This window comes from Sinohyriopsis cumingii, chromosome 12 (assembly GCF_028554795.1).
Source record: "Sinohyriopsis cumingii isolate HCF-2022 chromosome 12, ASM2855479v2, whole genome shotgun sequence".
Classification (NCBI taxonomy): Eukaryota; Metazoa; Mollusca; class Bivalvia; order Unionida; family Unionidae; genus Sinohyriopsis; species Sinohyriopsis cumingii.
This window is the reverse complement of record NC_142972.1, coordinates 66,324,435-66,336,665: the sequence shown is the minus strand read 5'-3', so window position 1 is coordinate 66,336,665 and position 12,231 is coordinate 66,324,435. Positions and strand designations below refer to the sequence as shown.

Sequence of the window (12,231 nt, the reverse complement as noted above, 5' to 3'; positions counted from 1 at the left end):
AATACACAAAAAGTCATAAAGGGCATCTTAAGAGAACTGTAACAGGGTTTGCAAATAACCACAAAAATGAAGCAAACATCCTCATCAGAGTTCCACTGAAATATGCAAGAAAGACAATTATAGCAAAACAAAGTTCTTAAGACAGTGTCACAAGACATAAGCACTTGCAGTGGTCAAAACAACCCACAACAAAACTACTTGTAATCGCGCTAAAAATATTTGAGCTCTACTCACCATCACGAAAAGAGCGATGCAGTCTGGTGGCTGTCATGATGGTCACTACTCATGAAGGTTAAACAAAGTATAGCCCAACATGCGTGATGAGGATATATATATATATATATATATATATATATATATATATATATATATATATATATATATATATATATATATATATATATATATATATATATATATATACATATGCATATATGCATGTGCTTTTCTTTATTGGATTCTACAGTGTGCCAAATAGGTCACGTATAGTGCTATGTGATTTGGATTTTTTACCTAGCTTTAACAATTGTTCCGCTACATCGCTACGATTTATACAGTGTGGTACTTTATAGTGATGTCTAATAGCATGTTTTTCCACCCAGCACTACCCTCTTAATTCGTAGCGCATAGCAAGGCAGCTGCTAGTATCATGTTTATTAGTTTTTGGCATGAATCGACCCAGTTTCAAATCCGCGCCCTTCCGCATCCAAGGCGGGCACTCTAACCACTTAGGCCATATGAGCGGTTGGCCAAGTATAGAAAAAATCGAATATGGGAAATATCCTAAGTAATACTGAATCTCGAAATATATTGGTACTATCCATCGTTGGGTGCCTTTAAAACTAGATAATATCTACGTTTCATCAGATAAAGTCTCACGATCATTTTTCACGGAAAAAGTCAACACGGCGCTATGTCGGATACGTTAGGTGAAATTTACATGATATTATTCTAGATTACGTTATATAATACACGTTTTTCGGTAAGCTTTTTCTTCCCATATCCGCTTTAAAAGGGGGCCTATATTTCTTCTTTCCTCCTTTAAACAATTTGTTCGCCATGTGCGAATGTTATTAGATTACTCACTACCTGATTTGTTTGAATCTATGACGCTAATACTTTTGGAGCATTCCCAAAACATAACGGAATTACGCGCAACTGAATTAATAGGTGTCACCTCTTAATTTTAATTGAATATTTGAGCGTCCTTTAAACCTAGTTCTGGATTTTTTTTCAAATAACGATTAATGATAAATAGTCTTTTTAAATAAATCATTTCCTTCCTTTCAAACACAAATTTGACTGATAGAATGGTGATACCTGGTTTGTGGTCATTCAGTATAAAATAACACTAAATCTAAACAGAAATCATCCCTGGTGACTGTCTCTAACGAAGATGAAATTTTCCAGGTGCAGACATTGCATTCCAATTACATATGAAGTTATGGCCGACGTAAGTGGGAAAAGGTAATATTATCTTTGCTTGCTACTTTGTTTGTTTATAACGCAAGGATTGCAATTGTTTGTAACATTTTAGTATATAGATATCAGGCTGCATATTATTATTCGATACATTTGAGACCTGGTACATTAGAATTTGAGCTCAGGTGCTCAATATATTAGTAATATTTAGATATGTACACACCTAAATATGACCGTATGTTCGATATAAATTTTCTTCATATATTATTGCAGTACTCATACCTGTCATCAGTCACAAACAACAAATATGATGTTTTTTGCAAATTATGCTTACGGTGCATTGTACCAAATTGATATAATCTGAATCTAGTTCAGTATTAATCTGTACCTGGACTTCAATCTTAAGACGAATCACAAAATGTGAAAATCGCTCGCGGATAACAGGTGGTTTGACCAATTTGGAATTACCCTAGCGTAATCATTTTATTATGTGATCAAGATAAATATCTTAGGTCTCGTAAACATGGACCGAGACCAAACTGCTGACACAGCTTTACAGATTTCCCAGAAGACTTCGGTAGGATGTACCAGATTTATCATTAGTCTCTCGAGCATCTAGACTTAGTTACGTCTTCCTTGCTGAAAATGTAGATTCACAGTATAGATATATTGCCGTGATTAACTCCGAGAAGATTTTTTTTTTGTAGAGCCTAAGTGTCTAAATGAGGGTCGTTAAAGCGCCTGTGGAAACTAGTAATGGTTTCCATAAATTGATAACTGAATCTGCAGGTTTTCAAATCCATTTGGCGACCCAGCAGCAAACTTCTAATGTTGAACCGGAAAAACTAGAGAAACTGTGATGAAAATACGAACCCTACTGATATTGACACCAAATCAGGTGCACAATTCCGAAGCTGCCGCTATTTATTTTCCGTACATACAAGGTATCGGCAATGAAAGACAACACATGCATATTTTCAAGGATCGTGGTATTTCCATTGCTGATAAGTGCTGAAGCTTACGTGTTTGTGAAAGCAATTGTGCTGGGGCAATCGGAACCGCATCTGGGATAATTCTGAAAAGGCGGAAGATGTCTTCGACTATTGGAGCGTACATAATGCCAAAGTCATCGCCTGTGGCCTCGAGGTTGAAATGCACACAAGTAGAGCATCTCGTACGTACACTGACAGGGTCCCGAGTGGCCGAATGGTCTAAAGCGCTCACCGTTACGGATCACTGAAATCTCAACTCCTCTGCGTGGGTTCGAGTCTCGGGTTCGGTAAATGTGGGTATGTGAGAAAGGCTGCCAGTAGCTTCTCGTGGGTCGGTGGTTCTTTCCGGTGTTTTGCCAGGTTCTTCTTCCGCCGTTAATACGGGATGCCAAGTATAGCCTATCTTGTACTGAAAATGGTGTTAAACCCTACAGCAACAAAAACAATAACAACGTACACTGACGATTTTTGATTTACTCGCAATGACAAACTCAAACATTTCGGAAACGCTTTCATGCGGAAAGAACTTGCTGATTTGATTCCCCACAAGTAGGAAGCTTGATTCTCAAAGCTAAAAATCATCGTGTAGCATCTGTGATAATGCCTCAACACCTATTGTAGTTTGCACCGCCACGTGATGGTGTCGATTATGACGTAGTTGTCTACTGATGTTTCATTTGACTCTGCTAAATGCAAACTGGAAACATTGGCTCAGTACGTGGACATCTTGTCGTGGAATTAATGCACTCACTGACCCAATATGCGCTTGTCACTTACCAATGAAGCATGTACGAAATGCCTGTTGCCCCGTACACCATTCTGTGACTTTTGGCTGTCACTCAAAGCCTGCTCAAATTTTGAAGGAAAAGATATTGTAACAATATCTGATTTGCACTTCAATATATGTAGACATACTGGTGTTTGATGTGTTGATATTGTGTGTATTGTTTAACTGATACTTTATGCATAGTGAAACCATGAATACGGGCATAATGCGTGTTCTGTAAATCAAAAGACTTGAAGTCATCAATGGAAGAAGGCATGTTACTGTACGAACACACTTAAAGCATGAAATAGTGTATGATTTGCTTGCATATCTATTGTCTCATGCCTTACGATTCCCATGATGAAAGAGACATGTTGATGACAGGAAATGTCCAAATTCGGTTTGTCGTAGTTGTGATTTGTGATGAGCTGCTGTAATGTTCACTCCTGTTGTGAACACTAATGGGCAGCTATGTGTTTTGCTCGTCCTTTGAGTTTGAAGATTAATATGGCATCACTAACGGGTTCGGTTTCTTTGAGTACGGGCGTGGCTGTTCAAAACAGGATTTCTCTGAACTGACTGTGGCACACTTGACACCAGATGTCGCTTGCGTTTACTTGATCAATAAAGAACGTGCTGTCTTTCTGAGATTTACAATGCTCATGCTTCTGCACTGCCTCTGCAATTCTCATCAGTTCAAAGTCTGTGTATCTAGTATGGCTGAGACTGATCCAAGTGACGGGATCAAGTTCAGGATCTTCCCAAGATTCATAGCCAATGTTGAAGTGTTTCTCGGATGAATTGAGAAGCACTTCGAAGCATTTATTCCCAATACCCTGACATCGCTTTCCCTCCTATTGCTCAATCATTTTTCTGACATGCTTGTGACTTGCCATCACTAATCTAACTGAAATTCCATCAGAATAGTATGCGTCCTTGGAATTCCTGCCAGTGTGAAGGCCTCAGTAAATGTCTTGTTATCTTATACTCATGTTTCCACAGGCAGACCACGTAAAAATGATTCAACTTTATTTCAAGTCATCTGTACAATGTCCATGTTTCGCAAGCATACAGCAGGGTTGGCAAAATCTTCGGATTTGTTTGTATACTGTTGACTCTGCTCTCACATATATTTGCGCGTTGGATGCCAAAGGCCACACATTTCTGGCTTTGGTTTCTTCATAGATGTGGACTGCATGTCACAGTGTGTTGCCACGATAGGTGAACTTGTCCAATGCCACGATGGTTTGATCGTTTACTGTGACGGAAAGCTCAATGTAAAAGCTTTTCTTCGTGCACGTTGTTGCATCACTTGTCATTTTCATCCTACTTGAAGACCAAAACTGAGTCTATCAGACTGAATAGAAATAGTTCATAATCTGTTTTATGTCATGCTGAGATCTGGCACTCAGGTAACAGTTGTCAGTAAATTAGGTGATAGTTAACGGTCACTTTTTGTAATTTCGTCTTTGCCGGTAGTCTTCTTAGATTTAAAAGCTTGCCTTCAGTCCGGTATTTGATATCGATCCCAGTGTTAAGGTCACGGAAAGCATCATCAAGCACGTCAGAAAGCGTAATTTGAAAAGCCCTTGTCCAATATACAGCCTTGTTTGACTCAACTGGTGACTGGGAATGGTTCAGATTACTTGCCGTTTTCCCCAACGTCCGGCCATGGAACTGTTGTAAAATATGTATGATGAGTTTCTTTGGGAAATCAAATTTTGCCATTATCTTCCAAAGTCCGACACAGCAGAATGTATCAAAGGCTTGTGTTAGGTCGGTGAATATCGAGTAGAGGTTGGTGCTCTTTTCCTGACATTTATCATTGCAAACAACTAGTCTATGGTTTCTTAGCCTTTCCTAAACCCACACTGACTCAATCTCGAGCCTTTGATCTATGTGTTGTACAAGGCATTTCTGTAGAATTCTGGGGACGAAATTGCCGATTATTGATAACAAACATATTCTCACATAGCTGTAGAAGTATTTTATGTTGCTTCGCCCTTTGTACAATTTGACGATGGATATATACTTGAACACATGAAGAATAGTTTCTTCTGTCCTCATTTACCGGAAGTCTTCAGTCAATTTCTGTGCCATGTGCAAGCCCCAGTGTTGTATAATTCTGCTAGTATAGCATCTGCTCCAATTATTTTTCCATTAGATAGTAAGTCAATTACTTTCTCAGTTTCAGTCGCTAGTGATATTTTGGTCTCCACTTGGGCCAGTCGATCAATTGACTCCTCACTGATAGATGACTGTTGATTCAGAATTTTACTGAAGTGTTCTGCTCATCTTTGGAATATGTTTTCTTTGTCGCTGAGACGTAGGGTGCATCAGCACTCACTATTGGAGATATCCTTGATGAATGTGGACCGTGTATTGTCTTCAAAGCATCATATAAGTTCTTCATTTCAGTCCTCTCCACGTGGACTGAATCTCATCAACTAAGAAATAAGGATTGCAGCATGTGATAATTTATACATGGCGGCCAGTATATTTGATGAAGGAAGAAAACGAGATGACACAGGAAGAACCGTCGACCCATTTGAATCTACTGGCAAGCTTTCTCTCATTCCCATACTGACTGAGTGGAGATTTGAGGATTTGAGGTAAGAGTGGAGCACATATAGTGTAATGTATATATATATATATATATATATATATATATATATATATATATATATATATATATATATATATATATATATATATATATATATATATACATACATATATATATGTATATGTATATATGTTTATGATCTGCTAGTGCATATTGTTTCAAGCATGGATATCACGTTCATCTATCTAGCTATCTATCTATCCTATCTATCTATCTATATATTGATATATCGATCTATATATTTATCTGCTGAGTTATATGCATGTAATGTCCAAACTTCGGTTTGTCAATGAGACTATAACAAAATAATTCATGGGATGCGCAACTATTCTCTCTTGTTTTGAACGCAAAACTGGCAGTGATGTAATACGACCAGATATAGGTCGGTAAATATTACAAATGTTATTCATTAGGGGCTTTGCACGTATGAAACCTCATCGAAAACAGGACATTGTTACATTACATTAAGGTAGGATAATGACGCATTTTTGAAACAACTCTACAAGAATACCTAATTTAAACAGCAGTTTCATGTACCTCTTGCGTATGAAGGGTCGTGGATTTATTTGATTATGTTGGATATGTGAATCACTATATTGACTTACATGTATGAAACAACAATGAAAAATACCATGAACAGTTTAATGCATGATTTTTGCATCTTCTTATTTAACTAAGCCATTTTTATTTGATGTTTGTACCTAAAGGTACTATTTTTATTTGTGGAGCCCTGCAATTTGATAGCGCTTGTCCATTATGGTCTTAATATAAATACATAGAAAAGAGTGAGAATTGTAGAAAACAAAGTGAAAATAGGAAATCGAACCTACGGTATTGTGAAATAAATCCCAAATAACCATCGAATTACTGACACAAGTCTTAAAAATTAAAGTTCTGAAAAAACTTTAGTGGTAACCCAAAATAAATCCAACGCTGAAAGTGTTGATATGCCGGTGGTGTCACTTGTGGTTGTGGTGTGTCCCTATAAGTCCAAGTCTCTATTTCCAAGACCGTTTTTTATGCGCACAATGTATTTCCATTTAGTTTATACGTTGTGTATATAAATTACAGGAAATATGAATTAATCGACACAATAATAATATAACTCATTCTGCTAAGATCTTACAGCACGAATAAATAATTTCTAGAAAAACAAGATTATATAGTCCTCTGCATGACCTTAGGTCACAATTAGCATTCTCTAAAAACAACTATTTCCTAATGGAAAGTTTCTTTCTAGAAGGTTCCAAATCTTTGCTAGATAAAATAATAATAATAAATAATATGGTGAACACAATATCCTTGACTCAGACAGAGATAACAATTTTAATATTTAGCCTATTCTCATAAGGAAAATATTAAGCTATGTATTAGTTGTTTACAGAATAAAAGCATCAATGATTCAGGACAAGCAAGAAAAGAAAAGTGATTTTGGACAAGGTCAAATCCAGCATGGAATGTTACATTGTCAATAGCTTATTATGAAATAAAAAATTAAAAAATAACTAACAAACAATGCATATTAAATATACACAAAGATCTCAATTCAAGATTTCCACCGATCAAGCACAGAAATAGTTCCAAAACGTGTGTATCGCCAGTTTGTGAGAAAATGTACACTCTAAAACTTTCAAACACGCACAAAGCTTGTAAACGGGGACCTTACTAACAATCACATTTTTACATTGCTCAATGCTAAAATTGTTTGCAGAAACTAAACTTTACCCTTTTTCCAACCTATTGCGTCTTCGGTTGGAGCTGTGTCCCCACTACATTTGTGTGTAATCTCATGAATACCCTCGATTTACACCAAAATGTACATGCACACACAAACACACACGGACACACGCATACACACACACGAGCGCGCATACACATTCTTAAACGAAAGTTCAATAGACATGATCACGTAGGATGTGATTGAAAACAAAAAATAAGATACTCTTTTCCGCATTAAAACAATTCATATTTTTGCACCCAATAAAAACGTAATTTGAGTAATTCGATAAACAGTACTCATGTGGAATCTTTGCAGCATTCCAGTAGTGTGCATAGCTGGAATACTAAACCGCTCATGGAATATGTGTGTATCATCGTCTCATATTAGTATCCGATAAAACTCAATTCAAAATTAAAACTTCCCATGCCATTTATATTTCATTTGTGTTTTTATCACCCTCAAAAGGCCGAGAACATTTAAACATGAAACTAAGAGTCACGTTAGGATATGATATTTCCTAAATGTTGCAAAGACTTAAAAATCCCAAATCCTAGACAGGCCATGGTATCTTGAAAATCATGAAAATCCAGTTAGACTTGATGGTATTATTATACTATTATAAACCTTCCTTAATACCTCTTCCAACAGGAAAATAATTGGACAAAAAACATGTACACATAAATCAAACAATATGATGAGGAAAAGATCTAAAGAATCATTTTGTCCTATATATTTGAGTGAGTACTGATCATACTGTCGCAACAATTGAAATCAAAAGCATACGGAGGAAAACATGGGAATGGAATTAAAAGAAGATCATATAGCAGATCTAAGGAGGAAAAGGTTTCATTTAGGGTATTGTCCATAACCAATGTTCTGCTGCTGATTGGGTTTGGCTATTTCATTTACAAATTGGAGTAATCGCCAATACACGCACAGTAGAACATGTGTGAAAAAGGACAAGACATTGCGAAGAGCAAGGGCAAAGGCAAGACCAAATGCACCATAGGTAACCCTTCTTACGGCATGTGTGCAGATGAAACAATCTGCAAAACATAGTAGAACTTATTAATTTCAATGTACGAGACAAAGAAAACTAATGCTGAGTTTAGTCATTGTTTTTTTGTATGGTTTTGTCTTTTGGGGTGGGGTATTTTTATTTTTTTAGTTTATTTTTGTTGTTGTTGTTTTTTATCCATCACTTTACGAAATGTTAAAGCACGGTAATATGAGGGTTCCAGAAACTCCAGTTTTGTATACTATTCGCATATTTACCGATTGATATCCTTCATATAAAGAATTCTTCAATTTCTAACAAAGTTTAGAATTCTATGAGTACCGTTTCTATGAAACTCTATTAATCTTTGTCAGCTGAATAATATCCGTATAACATGTTGTATTACTATCTTACTGATGTTTATATACTGATTTTATAGAATAATCTCATGTCGAGGACAGAAGTGGGATTTGTGTGTAACAATCTGTGACAGAATGTGGGGGATGTTCCTCCTTTTGGTGTATTTTACCAAGTCTGGACGTACATTAATATGGTTTTCAATTGAAGATACATACCACAAGTTCATATCGACCAACTGGGTAGATCATCTCGAAATCGTGGTGCTGTTGTGTCAACAGGATTGAAGTATTGAATATCAGCATCGATATGGATAACACTCCAAAGGAATGAAAGCTGGATCAATAGAGTCACTAATTGGGTAACTAAGTATAAAATGAAAATGTATCTGCATACGTTGTCGGGAAGAGGGCGGGCAGGACGTATATATCACACAATAAGAATGATTGGAGGTTACAAAATTGTCAATTCACATCCGTGTTCTCATTTGATAACAGCTGCTACAAAGCTTGAGACATTCAGAAAAAATCAGTTCTAGGCTGCTTGCAGTCCGATCCACTCTGGATAAAAGAAATCATAGCTGTTGAATTGTTTCTCAGCTGATGAACCTTGTCGAGCAGGAAACTTGTAATATACACTTGTCCCTCCCGATAGGTAAGCAGCCCACCAACCAAAAGTCCCTACCGTCTGAATCACGTGATCACATTTTGCCAGGATGGCAAGATCATTGATTGGTTTGCGTTTGCCTTCCATATAGAAAATGTTTACGGTTAGATTCAAAGATTCAATAGTTGCTTTAGCTTGTTGTATCGTATCAGAACAAACAACGAATAAAATCTTATCGTATTTGGCCATATAATATCGGATTGTTTTATTGATATATCCAGGTGGCGCAGGGTCTAAGCCTCTTTTATGGAACTGGGGATCATCAGAAAGATCTCCCATTCGGATATGAATTCCTATCACTGTTAGATTAGATCCGTTATTACTTATGTATTTCGATTTCAGATTATCCATCTCCCTTCTTGCCATCGTTTCTATAGGTTCATTGAATCTAAGTTGCCCAAGCAGGCTGTCAGTCACGTTTTGAAAATATTTCCAGGATTCAAAATATCCTCTCAGAAAAATATCCGTGTTCCTTGGCAGCGTTAATAATTCCGGAGTGAAAACACGTGGCATAGACTCTAACAATAACTTGAATTTAGAGCAAGCATTTTTATCACTGCTAACGGTCACATTTTGCACTTTGAAATAATGGCAGATCTCACAGCTTTCGGGAGTCATTATTGACAGGTTGTTAAGTGTGGCTATTCCGTATATGGACGCATATTGAAAAAGATGATTCCCAAGCCTTCCTTGAGGCACATAGCATATGTAATGACGCCTGTCTACGGGAGCCTGGGTAGTAGCACTGAGCAGGAGAGAAACCAAACTCTTCTTTGTCATACTGAACGGACGCTGGGTAGTAATAATGGTAAGGTTCGTAGCGAGATCCTTGCTAGTTATACTGAACGGAGGCTGGGAAGTTGTATTGAGCAGGTTGGCAACGAAGTTCTGGCTTGTTATACTGAACGTTTGCTGAGTGGTGACATTGAGATGGTTGGTAAGGAAAATGTGACTAGGCATACTGAGCTCATTCATTGGTAATAGCCTAGTTCCAAATTTAAAATTGAAAACATAAACATATGCAACAAAACTCCAGCCTACAATCACAAGGAAACACCAACCACCTGAAAGAAATATACAATAGATGTATACAGCAATGAAAAGGGCATAAAAGCTGCAAGAGATATGCCGCTTAAACAGCGTAAATGTGAGTCAAGCAACATACCTACGTACGAAAATGATCAAATTAGTCACAGACAAACACCTATGCACGTAGAGAGTTTACAAATTTCCCTAACAAAGGACTGCATACGTATAAGGCTTAAATGGCCTTAGTATAAATTCTCTCTCTCTCTCTCTCTCTCTCTCTCTCTCTCTCTCTCTCTCTATATATATATATATATATATATATATATATATATATATATATATATATATGTATATGTATGTATGTATGTATGTGTGTGTGTGTGTGTGTGTGTGTGTGTGTTACCTTGCTGAACCAATAAAGGACGTATAAAGTTTATGCGTCAATTTCAAAAGCCTGTGTACGTCTAAAGCAGAACAATAACCTTAGTAAAAGATAATGTGCGAATAAATGTTAAATGTGACACTTTCAAAAGTAAGGTACGTAAAATGCTTAACTGTGACCCATGCAACAGACTAAATCTTGATAATCACTGCCAAATCTTTGCAGAAAATATTCTTCCACCAAGGTCGTATAATCTGATATATGAAGCAGCATCTTTCTCTGCGTTTATATCTACGCGGCACTCTTCTTAAGCCTAAATGAAAGTCTTATGTTAATCGAATGAAAGTGAGTCTAGCGTATATAGGCTTCAAAGTTTGCAAACCTTTCTTCAAACGCACTTTTGATGCATCAGTTTTCGAAGAATGCATAGTAGAGTGTTTTCTTATCGCTGGTCGATTGCGGAATCTGCTTATCTTGTTTTTAAACAGTCGTATGCTATGTTGTGAGTAACTTGGGAGTACAGTTCCTGAGGATCCAACCAGTATATTCAATATGTAAATTTATTACCTTCGCTACCCAAGATTTGTAGATCCATTTTGTTTCACATCAACCCTTTGCATCATTAGCTAGCGGAAACAGTGTTTTGAATAGATGCACTCTTGCTGGGACAAATTATATGCCCATAGCAATCGAACTTTATGATCCAATGCGAGAGTTCATAACGTGAACGGCTAATTATTTAATAAGGCGATTTCCTTGATGCCCTTAGGCAATGACTCAAAATTAAAATTTGTATCAATTGTTTGAAGTGGGGAAACACTTCAACCATGTGTCTTTGTGTACCGAGGCCACTATGATTATTTCTAACAATGTCCAATTTAAATGTAAGCAAAGATCAGACTGGATCAGGTTTTAATGATGCATCAAATGAGCGGAGCAGTATAAACCATCTACACTAGCTAAAGATGTTAATGGTTGATGTAGAACGAAGTGGATCGACGACCCTTAGTTATCGATGACGAAACTTTGGAATTATTTATGGGAAAGTTATGTCCTAATATTGACAAAATAGTGCATTCATATTGTGCATTACAGAAAGATTTAGGATATATATAAAGACATTTTAAAAAAGTTGAAATAACATTCATGTAGACCTTTCACTGTATGAATTCGTATCAAAGAACACTGTGAAACATTTCGTTGGTTTTAAAGAAATAGATGCCTAACATATTACTAGGTTACAAATAATGTCAAGATATTATCGCTGCGCTCTC

The 12,231-nt window shown here is 36.7% G+C and overlaps 1 protein-coding gene across 2 annotated transcripts in view; it reads right to left on the bottom strand.

Annotated features, from left to right (window-relative positions):
• Positions 1 to 6,494: 6,494 nt before the first annotated feature.
• Positions 6,495 to 12,231, bottom strand: part of LOC149786617 (galactoside alpha-(1,2)-fucosyltransferase 1-like) — a 36,163-nt gene continuing 30,426 nt past the window's right edge. For both annotated transcript variants that reach the window (XM_089977128.1, XM_089977129.1), the window contains one exon: positions 6,495 to 10,610. In XM_089977128.1, the coding sequence (XP_089833254.1) occupies positions 9,415 to 10,610 (1,196 nt within the window). In that variant the 3' untranslated portion in view covers positions 6,495 to 9,414. The remainder of the gene's footprint in view (positions 10,611 to 12,231) is intronic.